At 40.8% G+C, this 15,824-nt stretch overlaps 1 protein-coding gene across 4 annotated transcripts in view; it reads right to left on the bottom strand.

Moving 5' to 3' along the window:
* ZCCHC7 (zinc finger CCHC-type containing 7) overlaps positions 1–15,083 on the bottom strand; it is a 116,521-nt gene extending 101,438 nt beyond the window's left edge. The window contains exons 1-3 of one of the 4 annotated variants that reach the window (XM_082782930.1): positions 15,036–15,083; positions 12,044–12,171; positions 8,438–9,154 (exon numbers count right to left, since the gene is read on the bottom strand). In XM_082782930.1, the coding sequence (XP_082639056.1) occupies positions 8,438–9,131 (694 nt within the window). In that variant the 5' untranslated portion in view covers positions 9,132–9,154; positions 12,044–12,171; positions 15,036–15,083. Of the gene's footprint in view, positions 1–8,437; positions 9,155–10,117; positions 10,137–12,043; positions 12,172–14,460; positions 14,738–15,035 lie in introns of those variants that run through there. The other 3 variants (XM_082782932.1, XM_082782931.1, XM_082782933.1) reach the window with 3 other exon arrangements.
* Between the last annotated feature and the right edge of the window lie 741 nt (positions 15,084–15,824).

Here is a 15,824-nt window from a genome sequence, read left to right as displayed (position 1 = left end):
TCATTCATATCAGAAAGACACAGACTGAGTAATGTAAAACAGTAAAGAAACCTCATGTTCTCCAGAAACATGCCAATTATTGTCAAAGGGCTCACAAAATTAAATCTTTGCTCCCTTATAAACTCCCAAGAACATCAATTTTGCCCACAGTTTTGAAGCCCATTAGCATTTAACCATTTTATTTCTTCTACCAATCTCTAGATTTTATCATTTTAAAAATTCATTAATATAAACCTTTTTTCCCCCCTGTGCTTATTGTATGCCCATATCTGCATGCTTTACCATAGGACAACTCAAACTTCACTTTTTCCCTTTGTAAAACCTTCAGTCCTCCTATATCTTTGGTATATTGTTCATTACCTCTGAATTACTTGCATTTTTCAATTACTTAACAATTTTAAACTTCTCCTTTAAAAGGACTGAATCAATTCCCCAGCTGTCTTCAAAAGTTCAATTGAAATATGAGGGTTTTTCCCCACCTGTAAGAAATTCAAACAAATAGGGACAAGGAAGAAAGATCAAACTGATGACAGAAGTGGGAAAAAAACAAAACAAAACAAAACACCCTTATAACAACCAACAGAACAGAAAAAAAAAAAAGAGAGAGAGGGAAAAAAAAAAAAGTGAAAAAGTCACCCAGAATATATGACCATGTAAGCATGGGCACTCTTGCAGAAAACCTAGTCAGCAATCCAAAGGCATGGGAAATTTAAATTACGGCTAAGGTCCACAATAGGCAGAGAAATCTGTACAGATAAAAGGGCCTGCTAAAGTTGCAGGTATACTTAATCTAGATATTTACAGACTTACAAAGGAACATTATTAGTTTTATTATTTTTTTTTAAATAATCAAGAGATTCGAGTGTATCCACATTACATGGTAAAGAAGATTAAGTTTTTCTCTTTAATCAAAACATCCATATGCATGTGCTGTATCTTCCGAACTGTAGGTGGATTCCCACTGCTTATTACAGCTCCAGGGTGCATTCTGTTATAGTAACTCATGCACAAAGAACTCCTACTACATTTAAGTAATGTTAAGGTTCTAGCCAACAAAAGCAAGAAGAAAACCCCCCAAACTACATGAAAAGCCTCCACTTTCAGTGGGGCCCGGTTCTGAGGAAAGAAAGTTCATAAGGGATTTTAGTAATACTCGAGCACACAAACAAAAACCGAATTTGGTGACATCGATGTTAATTTTAAATTCAGCCAGTGTGATCTAGCATAATTCTGTACACTTATCCTATTTAGTGAAAACAAGCATGTAGTCACAAACTGTCACTGCACGCCTGTAACTTCATATGGGAGGAAACACAAGACTTTATACACAGGCAGCGCTGCCGCGGCAGAGGGCATCTTTGCAATACCATCAGCACAGGCACACGCAACTTCAAGAGGAAGATGACGGACTTCCATGCTTTCCATCAGGTTTGGAAACCTCCTGAGGACCCAGAGATGCAGGCTGTCCCGGCAGCCGTGGCAGCCAGCAGATCCAAGTCCAGGTGGAGCCACGTGGCAAGCAGAGGGAAGCACGCTCGTGCTTGCACTCGGCGCGCCAAACACTTCCCACCGCTGAGAAAAATAAGACTTGCGATAGGCTGTTTTCGAATGAAAATTAATTTCTCACTGAGACATGGGTTGCTTTGTTTTCTGTCAGATGATCCCCCTCCAACTGCCTAGTCTTTGGTGGCTAAAGTCGAGAAGACTGTCTGCTTGAGGTGGCGTTCAAATCTTACTCAGTGTTGCAGTGAACCCTTAAAAATGGGGAGCGGAGCAGACGTTAACACAGCCCACAGCTACTGAACGACAGCACCTAGCAAGCCTAGGACTCTCAAGGAAAGACTAAGTCAGCATGCAGTTTACAAAAGAAGCAGATGTAATTACCAAGAAATAAACTCTCACTTCTTTTCTTCCTGCCACTGGAATTTGTACATGAGCCACACTAGTGAGTCTTACTGCTGTTAAGACATGCAGCACAGACTTAGGTATTATTAATGAAAATATTTTAATTGCTTAGCCAATTTTCCCCAAAACATAATTTTTAAATTTGAAAGCCACTTTTGCTAACATTTCACATACAAATTTCACAGCTCAGGCATCCAAATGTGCAGGAAACCATGGCTCTTTAAGAAGTTTTTATATGGCCTAATAACATTCATTTTTAAAAAGTAAGTTGGTCTTATATATATCAAGATTCTAGCACAAAACAATACTATATGTTGCAAAGGTCAAATGTTCAAAACTTGTTGCCAAAGGGAGATTAAAGAAAAGCATAATTTACCATACGTTTTTGTCACTCACTCCAGAAATAAGTTTACACTTTTTTTTTTTTACTGTTTAAAAATACACTAAGGGATTTGAGTAACAACAGAGAGAGAAAAAATACAGATGTAGTGTGATTTTTGAATACTCTCTGTAGTACCATGCAGAGGTAAAAAAAAAAAAAAAAAAAAAAAAAGAACAGTCACACATCTAGAAGAAACCACTTAAAACACAGATAGCAAACAAAGGATATTTCTGTTTTAAGCATGGCTGATAGAGATAAAAGAATAAGCTAAATTAATCTGAGATTCCTATTTCCATTTTGACTTCATAAGCAGCAGTTGCTTAGTTGCAGCTGCTGATGAAAAACTCCTTCTCATATTACTTTGTAGGGAAGGGCTAAAATAAAATTATTACAAATTATTTTTTGCTATTATTATTTAGATGTCTTTTTTTATGGTTTCATTCACTAAGTGTTCAAGCTCCATTAAAAAAAATAAAAATAATGTCATTTTTACAGTTTCATTGACTAAATGAGAGATTTTATTACCATGGGTAAAAAACAGTGCTTAGAAAGATTTCAAGACCCAGTAAACATGATAGAAAGGGATGAAAAATGGAAAGATGAAAAAACTGCTTTGGAAACACTAGCTTGTACTTCATTTTATGGTCATGACTTCCTTTTGTACAGGACAGTTTTACAAGACAGTAGGAGCACAATTAGATATCAAATTCCACACCTTAAACAAAATAACGTATTCCTTAGTTGCTCTTTCCTTTTCATAACTACTTTCAACAGAGAAGCTGAAAAAGCTTGTGCTTTACCATTTGCAAGATGTCAATCTGTCAGAAAACACATATATTACTTCATATATTGACAGATTCGATAAACAGATTAAAACCACAACCTATGAACTTCAGCAGACGTTTGTACTTTCTGTTCTTAGTCTTCTGTCCTTCACTTCTCACCAGAGCTAAACTATATGAAGTAAAGCATTTATGTAGTCACAAAATAAAATACTGAAATAAACGCACAGAATGTTACCCATAGCACAGAGTCCCTTTTTTGTCCCAGTTCTGGTGTGCTCAAATTAAATGGGTACGATACATGAATAAAGACTTGAGTCAGACACCTAGTCTGAGAGCAGCTGCTGGAAGAGAAGTATCACCATGTGCTGGGTCCTCAGGCAGCATCTCTGCCATGCAGGAGACATGCTCAGAGACAGTCAAACTGTCTCATATTCTGCCCATGCCTCAAGATAGTATTTTAAAACGGCCAAAGCTGCTAGCTAATAAAGCTCCAGAGTTTCTAATGAAGTTTTCAATCTGCTGACCAATGACCACAAAGAGCATCTGACCGCAATGCTCTGTACTAAGAAGTTGGGTCCAGAGTTTGTTACTTGTAAGAGCAGCCTTTAGTGTTATGCAGTACTGTGCTCTTTTGAATGCCTTCCTACAGTGTTAATAAACAAAAAAAACAAACAAACAAAAAAACAAACACAGAGCAGAGAAGAAAACATTCCTTTGCCTGTAAGTGTATTTCTATGCAGTTTTACAAACACTTTGGTTTCAAAAACAACCATATGAACTACACTCCACAAACTTGCATAGCACAGAGTGCTAAAGAGTTAGCCCCTCCTCTTCAAGAAAGGTACCATAAAGGGTGGGTAAAGGATGAAACACAAAAAAAGTAACTTGTTTTCTGTACCCCTTGGTGGCTATAGGCTGGTGCTGTAGCTTTTTCCAAAGGCCATAAGGGGGAGGAAAAAGAAAAGAAAAGAAAAAGAAAAAGCAGAGATTAGGACTGCAGCTATACATGGAAGAAGAAACACATATAAAAAAAAAAAAAAAAGCTTTTAATGAAGGAATGGATGAAAGACTTCCAGTTACAGGAATTAACGTTCTTATATACTCTTAGTGCAAAATGCAGAAAAGAACTAGGAGGGGAGAACCCTCCTTCAAAGACCTGGAAATTTTCCTAAACTAAAAATTAATTCCATGGTACTAGATGAGCAAAAATAAAACCGTGAAAAGCATATAAAGCCTTTTAAAAAGGAAAAAGGGCATAAAGGGGAGAAAAAGTTTTCATCTGACTTTAACAGCACTGTTTGTTTACCAGATAGAGTTTTCAAAATATTAACTGAAGACAAAAAAGGTCAGTTGAATCTCAAGTTACAATCAAGGAACCAGAGTTCACTTTGCGAAAGCAAATGACCATCTCTTTCTGTTACAGCAGAAGGTGACTAAAGCTAGAATGCTACACAGAGAAAAGACCTCTCTGTGGGAGGAATTGAGAAACGACGTTAGTTGTTTATAAGGAATTCTAAATATAACAAGGGTGTTAGACTAGAGCAAGGCAGGAAAGTAAGAAGTAGGGAGATGAAGAGAATATGCAGATATGCTTAACTCCTCTCTGCAAGCAGTTACTTCTGACTGTAGTGGACCCTCAGCATCTCTGTTGCAGGTTCTCAGGCAGGAAAACAAACTGACACCAGTGGCTACACTTGTAGTCTGAGAATTGTTCACATTTCAGTTCCTTTTTTAATATGAAGCAAACTGGACACTACCCATACCACAACGCTACCACGGGAGATCTATCCCATTCACACAGCCATATGCACTTCCTGCAGAGAAGGTAAAAGGCAAGGCTTCAGTAGTCGCTACGTTCCACACCCCATCTGTATGGATACAACAGTTCTCAAAATAGTGATGCACATACTGTGTAGTCACCTAAATATCTGGCCTTGTTCTTCAAAAACCCTAAAAACAGAACTGTGAACACATCTCAAAATAATTCAAATGAATTATCAGAGAATATCTTTGAGAGAATAATTTGTGAATACTTTTTAAAATTCCTTTCTTTCTTTGATTTTAAGTTTTTTATGTTTAAGTTTCAGCAAAGAAATCCTTTACAGTCTGTAAAATTTGAGATGCTGTGTAAAGTTTGATAATCACATTACCTACCATTACTTTACATTAAGATTTATAGCTCTTGTTCCCTAAAGCTATTTTGATGCTGTTGTAGCTTTTCATTATGTATACAAATACACACAACATAGATGTTTCAAAGCTGTCTTTACGTCACCACCACTGTGTATGTTGGGAGCAGAACAGATGAATGAAACTTTTCTGCACTGGTGCTACTTGAATAGCATTCACTGAAATTTCAGACACAGTTGAGAAAGTTGGGATGAAGCTGGAGCTCAGCTTCACAGTATCTTTCACACCTCAGACTGTGTATGTATGTCAGGGCTCAGCACCAGAGCCACTCTGTTCTGGGAACTTCACACAGGTTTAAACATGTCAGTGTTAACTTGGTCAAAATCAGAAGCAACATGCAAACATTCAGACTTTCTGCAAATAAAACATATGTAGAAAGTATAAAGTTTTAATGAAAACAAAGATGTGTGTGCAAAACCAGACCTTTTTACCAAGCTGCTTTCTGTGGCTGACAAAAGTTCTGCATGCCTCAAACCTCCAAGCATGAGATTACTGTTGGTAACGCCATCACTGATGTGAGGCAAGATGCAAGAAGGGATTGTGAAGAAGTTCTGAAGCTGCTTTGAGGATAAAAATCAGAGTATGTGAAGAACAGTAATATTTATAAGCTACTTGTGTGACTGTCTATAATTTCCAGCCCAAGCACCTCAAAAATATTTACATCTCCCAAATTAAATGAAACAAGTATAATTCTGAAGATTATGACAACTTTAAATAGCACAGGATAATTCTCCTTCCATTATCTGCCTTGAATTTGGATTGCTTATTGTCAAAACTAAGAATATGAACAGAAAACATATTACTACGTTTGTTATAAAAGCATGCCATAACTTAGCAAAACTGTCTCCTGATATTAACCTTGTATATTGATCTCCCTCAAGTTTGCACCGGTACACCTTTATTAGAACAGCATAAAGAAAGAAACTACGTATAACATGAACATTTGGGCTAAGTATAATCATTGCAATAAACTAATTGCATAACGTTTCCAAAGCTTATATATACAATTGTAAAACATGCTTAAAGTCTCAAACACTGTTTAAACATTTTTCTGTCTTCTTTTTCTTTGGGTAATCTTCAGTGCTACCATCAGCAATTTTGGTATGCAAACCGAGGAAATACACAGACTAAAGTGAGTAAAAGAAACCTGACTCCAAGTCTTTTGCCTGCCCGGTAGTAATGAGAAAAATATAAGCTAACCAGAAAATGCAGTAACTATGCTATGTATAAACTGCATTTCTATTACAGCAGTCAACACATGGCCCCAGACATTTGATCCCCAAGAGGTAGAGTAATTAAAAAAAACACAAATGTAAACCAATTAGCTTCAGTTTTGAGCAATACAAAAATATAAAAAGAAATATATTAATGAAATATAGCAACTTTGAGATAATTCTTAGTAAATGCATATTAGAGTAATTCAAAAAGATTTTTAGGGAGAAAAAGTTACATGCATTATAAATATAACGTGGCTGTCTGGGGTTCTGGCGCAGTAACTGTATGTTCTGCCACTCTTCTGGCATTGCACTGGGAACAAGGAAGGCATTTCTTAAATCTCTGAAGCTCATTAATCAGACATCCAAGATTGAGTACGCACTACGGTCTATTTAGCAGCAGACTAGGGTAACTATGTAAAACCATACACGAGAAAAACTCAAAGAGGAAAGTTATTAAATGTTTACAGGCAAGAAACACATTTTAGCAGAACTGAAGGAATAATTTCTCAATTTCCCTTCTCAAACAGGTTAGTACCGGCATATGATCAACACCATTCTGACAAAAAACTTTACTAGTATCAACCTACAGACAAGCACAACAGAACATTTTCTCCTCATTTACATGTGCTTCAAATAAAATTCTGATACACATTTATTATATATATATATATGTATATATAAATAAATGCATATATATATACACACATACATATATAAACACAAGAGAAAATCTAGCTGAGGTCCTCATTGCTGCAGCTTATCTGTTTAGTCTTACTGCTGAATAAGCATTTCTTCAGATAGTGTTCTTGACTGTCAGGGGATGCTATCTCTGGAAGTGATCTATGTGCTTCAGAAAACTGGTGGGCAAGAAAAAAGCATAGATGATTGTCGAACAAGAATTTTTAGTTGCTGGTGCAACTAAGGGTATCTATTTCTTGGAAAAACTGAAATATACTACTGATGTTCTAAGAACCACACAAGTGACTATTACAAACATGCATCTAAAATTTGTTGCATTAGCCACTGAATTAATGCATTTTCTACAGTAACTTAGAAGAATATTTTACAAAATACCAACATGTTAGATGTTAATCTTAGTGATTGTGAACCTCTCTGAATTATCCAACACAGAATCCACGTAAAAAGTTGCAGTAAATTTTAGACAAACAGCCCAAATTGCCCTGGACTCTCAAAGGAGTGGTTACACGATCTGCTTCTCGGGAAGGAAGAATCAGTTTAGGTCTCCCCTTTCATTCCTTCCCAACTCCTGTTACAGTTTATCCCCTTCTTCAGGTGTAATTCCTTCGGTCTAGCGGTACACAGCAAATACTTGAAAAGCATTTGTTTCCCCACAGCTGAGGGGCAATAAGGCAAAGCAGACAGGGGTCAGATGGACAGAAATGTCATCAGACAAAAAGAGGAGTCACTCTGCTTTCTGGGTTGTAAGCACTACTTATTTTCCTGCCCTGCAGTATTTTTCTTCAAACTTCTTGTTGTTATGCAATTTTATGTCTGTGTTTTTTTTTTTTTTTTTTTTTAGAATAAACAGTTTATTTACTTTGTTTACAACAATAAACCATTTTTATTTCCTTTTTATCTCACACCACACACAAACTTTCTACACTGTTAGAACTACAAAATATACAGTAATATTTGAAAGTTCACAAGAAGGATCACTGATACTGCTTCTAAATTTCTACCAAAAATGCTGTTTTCACAGCACCTTACAAAGTACACTTACACATATGATGCTACTGAAATAATGATAGTATCAATGGCTATTTCCTTCATCATGGTTGTTTTCCATCCATCATTGCACACTCCATTTTGATTTCCGATTATCTTTCTTTAAAAACATTAGAACATTTTGCAACATCTTTTTTAAAAGATCAGTTATCACTGCAGACAAATCCCTTCACATACAGAACATTAAACAAGTGATTAAAAAAAGCACTAACCTTTGTTGCCTGGAGTTCCGCAGCCTTCAAGGTTCAAAATTATATCTTCATCTTTGTCATCTGCAGTGCATCCCAAAAGCATCCAACTCTCGACATCATCACTTTCAGATATCATGCTCTCCTCCTCATCACTTGAGCTATCATCTATTACCATCACCTCTTGGATGGCATGAGTTCCAACAGAACTAACTGAGGCAAGCTTCTCCCTAACACCTTTCCTTTGCCTTGGAATTTCTGTGTCTGATCCAGCAGGATGCAGTGTATCACATTCAGCAGCTTTGGCATGATTTGGTGTGGAAGATCCTAGATGGGTGTGTATTTTACCTTGAGCTAGAGAGCTTGTTGACTTCTTTGCCTTGCTTTCATAAACACTCTCTTCATCTGGTGTATCAGACAAGACAATGACCTCAGAGTCGTTGGAAACCTGAACATCATCGTCGGGCAATTCAATGACGTTCTTGTCTTCATGCAGCGTCTCAGTTGGAGCTGAACTCTGACCTTTGACTCCTGCAACATCACCTTCTTCAGTCACTTCCACTGTGCTGATTTCACCAAGATTTTGGGAATAGTGGATTTGGCTGTAGAGATGGAATTCCACCTCACTGTCGACACTCTGCTCACTGGATGACTCCTCACGATAAAGATCATCTTCATACACTTCAGTATCATCTGCGTCTTCATATCCATAAAACATTCTGGAAAACGAATAGTCTGTATCTGCAAAAAACATGAAAGGTTATTTTAGTATGCTCATGAACGTATATCCCAAGGCATGTTTCAAATGACACCTTTGGTCTTTCTGAAATTGCTAGGGTCAGTCATACTGCTCTGCAATATGGAAGACTGAGCAGATTAACAGCTACAAGAATCAATGCTCAAAACAATTAACAGCAGAAGCTACTTAAGGGTGCATTTTGTTTAACCTTACCAAATATGTTAACCTCAACTACTTTGGATTCTGAAAGTTGTGGAAATTCTCAGGCACCAAAGCTCCTCTCTGTCCTTGGTTCAAAAACAAGGTTCCTGTGTGGATCGGTAGACAGATGACTGTACAAATCCAAGTCTTGATTGTCCCACCAACCAGTATTAATACCGCATACTTTGCAAATTGTATTACTAAGCAACATCTTATATATGCATACTCCCTGAAAGAACAGGGAAGCAACACTCAGTGGTATTTCATAGAAGCAACTTGAAACATCTACCTCTGAGCTGCAAGGTCACCTGACCTGGCACTTCATTATTTAACCCTAGGACAAGAATTATTAGTGTGATGGTACAGAAGCATACAGATGTACTCTGAACGAGCACAAGTCACATGGTTCTATCAGGACTTACAAGCCGAGTTATGATGCCACAAAGATGCAGCTACAATGCACTTACACATGAGGAAGGCACACCTGCAAACAGTATCTGCCCAGCTCAACATCAGCCACATCTCTATTCTCCTCCCTGCTGCGAAACAGTTATCTACAACTTTTACTGGCCTCTCTGGTGGATCTATGATTAAGGCCCAATTTTCCCCCCTTTTTTTTTGTACATAGCAATACCACTTGTTAAAAAAAAAATAAGCCATAAGAGCTGAATGATGGACAAAGTGCACCCTCAGCAAGTTTTCAGATGATGCAAAACTGAGGAGTGGTTGATGCAGCAGATGGTTGTACTGTCACTCAGGGCTACCTCAGTGTGCTGGAGAAATGGGCAGAGAGGATCCTCATGAAGTTCAACAAAGGTAAATATAAAGTCAGGCACCTCGGAAGGATAGAGGCTTGGGGCCAACTGCAACAACAAGATGACAGAAAAGGACCAGAGAGTGGAATAAGTTGACCATAAGTCAAAATACTTTTGTGACAAACAGCATGCTGTGCTCTTGAAGAATGTCAACAGCAAGTGGAGGGAGGTGATTTTTGGGTGGTCTTGTGTAGAGACGGGAGCTGGACTCCATGATCCTTGTGGCCCCCTTCCAATCTGAGATATTCAATGATGTTGTGACCCTTCCACTCTACTCAGCACTCACAAGAGCACATCTGGAGCCCTGTGTACAGCTCTGGGCTCTCCCATAGCAGAAAAACATGGACATGTTGAAGTGAGTGTAGCAACTAAGACGATTAAGGGAGAGAAGAATCTGTCAAACAAGGAGAGGCTGTTCATACTGGAGAATGGAAGGCTCAGAGAGTCTTATTAATGTACATAAGGACCTGATGGAGGACTAAAGAAGACCGACCCAGATTCTTCCAAGTAGTGTCCAACAGCATGGTAAGAGACAATGGGCACAATTTACAATACAGAAGATTCCACTTAAACGTAAGAGAAAACTTTTTAACTGTTGCTCACAAGGGCTGTGGAGTCTCCACCCTTGACTAAATTCAAAACCCAACTGTACATGGCCCAGAGCAAACTGCCCCAGGTTACATTGCTTTGAGTCACATTGCTTTGAGTCAAGGCAGTTGGACTAGACAATCCCAAGAAGTTCCTTCCAACTTCATCTATTCTCTGATCCTAACCAAACTGCAAGTATTTCTAAATAGAGAGTTCACTACATACTCATGAGCCAGGCCTAACATTTGAAGGTATTCTGAAGTTACTTTGTCTAACTCATGGGCTACATAATTTCATTTACATGCCCACATCACACATTAAGGAGAAGAAAAAAAAAAAAATACTTTCTCTGGAAAGTCTTTCTGCGTATAGTCCTACAGAAGCCAACCAGCCTTTGTAGGCATGAAAAACTGCCAGACACAGATCACTTTTATGGTTGTTGAAGTGGAATGTTATTGTTTAAGTTTTCTGTATGGTTATTGTCTGTATGTGTACAGACATAAAAGTACAAAAATTTAGATTTGGTAGTCCTGGACTTAAGTAATTTGCATGATGACTGTATTCAAAGAACCTAAAGGCTCTTATTATAGTAGCTTTCTGTGAACACGTCACAGGAGTTCCTCTCTGATAGATTTGTATTCATCTGTATTTTTGTTACATTAGAAGTCAATGTGAAGAGGAACACTTTCTTTCACAAACATAAACATGGCAGCAAAAGCAGGAAAATGCAATTCTTAAGGAAAACCCATATGTTCTCCCCTCTTCTGATTGGGCTTCAAGTAGGTCAGCATACATTTTTCAATCTCACCTGCACAGCTAAGGAAGCCACTTTGGTAATTGTTTGCTGAGATCACATCCAAACAGCATCAGAACTCTACCCTTTCATTGTTACGTGGGATCACCCTTTCAAATAGGGCTAGGCCTGTTCCAGTCCACAGGACAAGAACAAAAGAAGATCCAGCTCTAATCAAGCAAAGTTACAAGAGTAATTAGCAGATATAGGAAGTGAGAAGAAAGACTTTCAGTAATACAGGAAATCAAAGAATCTCTCTGAAACACTGCAATCTTAGAGAAACTCAAAAAGACAACTTAATTCAAGCACTCTTTGCTTCAACTCCTGTCACCTTCTGGATAAAGTTACACAAAGTACCCACACGGCAGAGCTGAAAGTACACATCTGAACACGACTTTTGGATTTGAAGTGTCGAAGAACAGCCATGTATCTGACTTATAGACACTTCATAATGAAAACAAGAGTAAGAAGAGGCAGCATTGAACTACACTTACTGTGATCTATCCTCTCTAGACTACAGAAATTTAAACCAGTTGATGGCTCCTCTTCCTCTCAGGTCCATGCAGGAATTGGAACAATGAAGGGATCTTTCTCTTGCTCACTCAGCACGTGCATCAGGCCACTGAGAAACAAGAAACATCAAATATCAGCATCAGAAAATGGTGTGAAGATACCTATTTCTGCCTTTCTCTGTTGTAGGATTCTGACAACAGCTGTGTTCTACCACAGCATGAGAAATATGTCTCAAGCATAATCAAAGCAGACAAAAGCACTGCCTCCAAGAAAGAGAAAAGGAGCTTGACAGAAAGTTGTGGTGTTTACCAGATTGTCAAAATAAAGCAGTCTTTTACTTACAATGGACAATAGCCTAAACATTTTTGCTGCCAGCTATACTGTAACAAAAAAACATCCCTCATACCTGACTGTTAAAAAAGTAAGTCAATCCCACATGGAGTAGCTAATGTTATCGTTAATACAAACTGCGGAGAGCAGAACACACTAACACATCATTCTTTTGAACTGGACTGCTGTAATTTTTAAAAACAAAGAAAGGAAACAAAAAAAAAAAAACAAACTTCCAGCCCTGTGCCACAGGAGAACCCCGACCTTTCATCAACAAAAATCCTGCTGCTACCTGAACACCCTGCAGAGCTTTCCTCAGAGGTGTCTGATCACCCCTGTGGTAGGCCTTAAGTCAGAACTTCAAGTAAAGGGTTACCAGTGTAAAAAACAAAACAGAACAAAACAAACAAACGAACCACAAGAAAACAACAGATATCTGAATTTCTTTTAGCCATCCTGGAAAAAACTCTGTATGGCTGTACCTGGAAATTCCTGGGGGATAGGGGGCATTTTCCTGAAACATTTGCAAAGACTGCTTGCCAGCACATTTTGTTTCACTCATTAAAACAAGCAAACAAACAAGAATCCTCACTTTGTAAAGTAACAAAAGTTGGCAGCTGTACAGCCAAAGTCAGAAGGGAAACGTTGATGCTGACTTGCAGGCAGGGAGAAGGAGCAGAAACAAGTTAATCAGAAGCTCCAAAGCAACTTTAAAGTTGCACGCAGGAAGCTACTCCCTCAGCCAAAATTTCAAAGCAGTTTGGAACACTGAGCCATAACAGGAGCACAGAAGGTGCTTTGATTGTGTGCCAGCAAGATGCGACAGCCTTTCCCATGCCACTAATGCTTCCACCTATCTTGTGTCTCCCTACCACCTCCTCTCAAGTGCTTAACTTAATTCCTTTCGCTACTCTTAGTTCAACTCCAGCAAACTTTCACACAGTAACTTTCTTCTCTCTTCCTCTTGCCATTTCAAATATACATTCTGCTTAACTTCAAATACCAAGACTTTTTAGAAACAAACAACGAAAATCACTAAAAGAAGAATATGCCATCATTTGGTGTTGCAAAAACAGCTTTTCAGACAAGCACACTATCCCCATCAAACACCATCAGTGAATTCCAGTATTCCCTTAGTGTACTTGCTCTCTGCTTAATCTGTGCAGTGATATCAAATCTAACATTTCTAGGACAAAGGCTGTGTTGAAAATACAGCAACAAATGTGTTATTTCCTCACCTAGGGAGCAAAGATATGGCATATGTCTATAATCAGCCTCCCTGTTACAGACAGGAACGATGATAAAAACGGAAATCTTTTGAGGAAATTACCAAACACATCCTAAAATCACACGTATCTACCAGAAGAGTGCAGACATCAGAATGGTAGCAGACATCAACAGTCTTTACAGTTTCATCTAGACTGGAACTTTTTTTTTGCATTTTCTATTTAGCCATATTTCTAATAGGTAAACTGGGTAGTACTTTAGACTGTTATGGCACACGTACAACTGACATGAAATTGCTGAAGAACTTAAATGTTCAGATACAGTTAAATGAAATCTTTCATTTCAATGGCTACAAGTGGTGTACAAGTAGCACACCTCTTCTTCACGTGGTGTAAGTGATCAAAATTATTAGCAACAGCAAAATGGAAATCACATCTTTGTTCCTCTTGCTACCCTGCAAAGGTATGTGATTGCCAAATCTAAATGTCTTAAAAAAATATCAATCCAACAACATGTCGTTATCATCAGAGCAGAACATCAGGAGACGTTTTGTCCTTCACCTGTATTGGGTCTCTGTACTGAACACTGTGCAGTTCTTGTCTGGGCATAACTGAATAACCAAGCTGCACTCAAAGCAGGTGAGAAACGTTTTTGTTTCGTCGCCTGACGTGACACACGCAGCCTTTGAACACCCAGAGAAGCTCCCTGCGAGGACACGCTCAACGTAGAGCAGGAACGTACTCGCAGCAAAACATTTCAGAGCAGCTGTACGCACCTAAATTCTGTGGCAGCCACCTACAACAACTTTCCTAAAGGAAGCCCTGAGAAGGGCCGAGAGTACCTGTTGCTCGAGTTACACAGAGGCAACGGAAAGGCAGAGAGCATCAAAAAGCTGATCTAACGGCTACGCCTGCTAATGTGGGGCAAACTTCGTCGGCAGTTTCTTCTGCGGGCAACTGACTGGCTTCTGCCTCAGTGCCGAGACAAACACACGTCTCCTCGCTCTGTGCCTGGCGAAACGTCCCCTTCCCGTCCCTGCAGCACAGCGCGAGTCATTCCAGCGGCGAGGCCGAGGCTCCGGGAGGCCACAGCCGAGCACCTCCCGCACCTGCAGCAGCACAGCGCGCGGCCAGGCCACCCGCGCCCAGCCCCGTGGCAGCGCCTCCCCCCCGCCCCCCACAGCCGGCACCGCACCGCGGGTCCCCGCCCGCCTCCCCCGCACCGGGGCCCGGCGGCGCTGACGGGGCCGCGAAGAGACAGGGGCAGGGGCAGGGACAGGGCCCGGGACAGGGCCCGCACGCACCGGGCAGGGCAGGGCCGGGCCAGTGCCACGGCAGCGCCCGGGCCCTGCGCGCCCCGCGGGGACCCCGGGACACGGGGGCGGGGGGGGGGGGCGGGGGCCGCCCGGGTACTCACTGCCGGCCGCACCGGGACGCGACGAGCCGGAAGTGGGGGCGCCGCGCCCCGCCCGCCGGCCGCGTGCTTCCGGCCCCGCCCCGCCCGCCCTCAGGCCCCGCCCACCCAGGCGCCAGGTCCCGCCCCTCTCCGCGCCCGCTGAGGGGAGGGAGGGGCGCGGCGTCGCCGTCTCAGGGGTGCGTCAGGAGAGCTCCCTGCGCGGCTTGCCGAAGACCCCTAATGATAAAGCCCGTTAATAAAAGTCTTTTAAGGCATTCGACGCCTTGACGTGCGGCCCCAAAGCTGCCCCTGTTGTAAACGAGGCGTTGCAGGCGCAACAGTCACTGACAGAAACCCGCAGCGGTGCCCAGGTTCCTGCCCCAGAACCTGCTAGAAACTTCCACGCGCTTCGTGATTATTTGATTTCTCGTCCGGGTTCTTGCAGTGGAAAGGAAGGGCAAGGCATTTTCACACAAGCAGTATCTCAATCCCTCAGTGCTCTGCGGGCTTTCCTGCAGCTGCCTGCATCCTCTTCCTCGGCAAAGCAAACCTGCTTAGGAAAGGGGAAGTTACGTTTCTAAATTTCTGTCATTACCGTGAGAAATAGCACACACAGCTTTCGGCTGAAACTACTTCCACAGGGGTCGCAGTGGTGTTGGCCAGAGCTGCTCATCTTCTGCGGGTGCCGTGTCGCAGGGAGCCCCCGCGCTGAAGCCGTGCTGTGCTTGGCAATGGGGTGACGCCAAGTGCCAGGAAAGACACAGGCACCGGCTGACAGCAGAGACCCCTGGGGCCAGCAGAAATAACTCA

Source organism: Aythya marila (assembly GCF_965140915.1).
Source record: "Aythya marila genome assembly, chromosome: Z".
Classification (NCBI taxonomy): domain Eukaryota; kingdom Metazoa; phylum Chordata; class Aves; order Anseriformes; family Anatidae; genus Aythya; species Aythya marila.
Note: the sequence above shows the minus strand (reverse complement) of the source record. Positions and strands in the feature narration are given on the sequence as shown.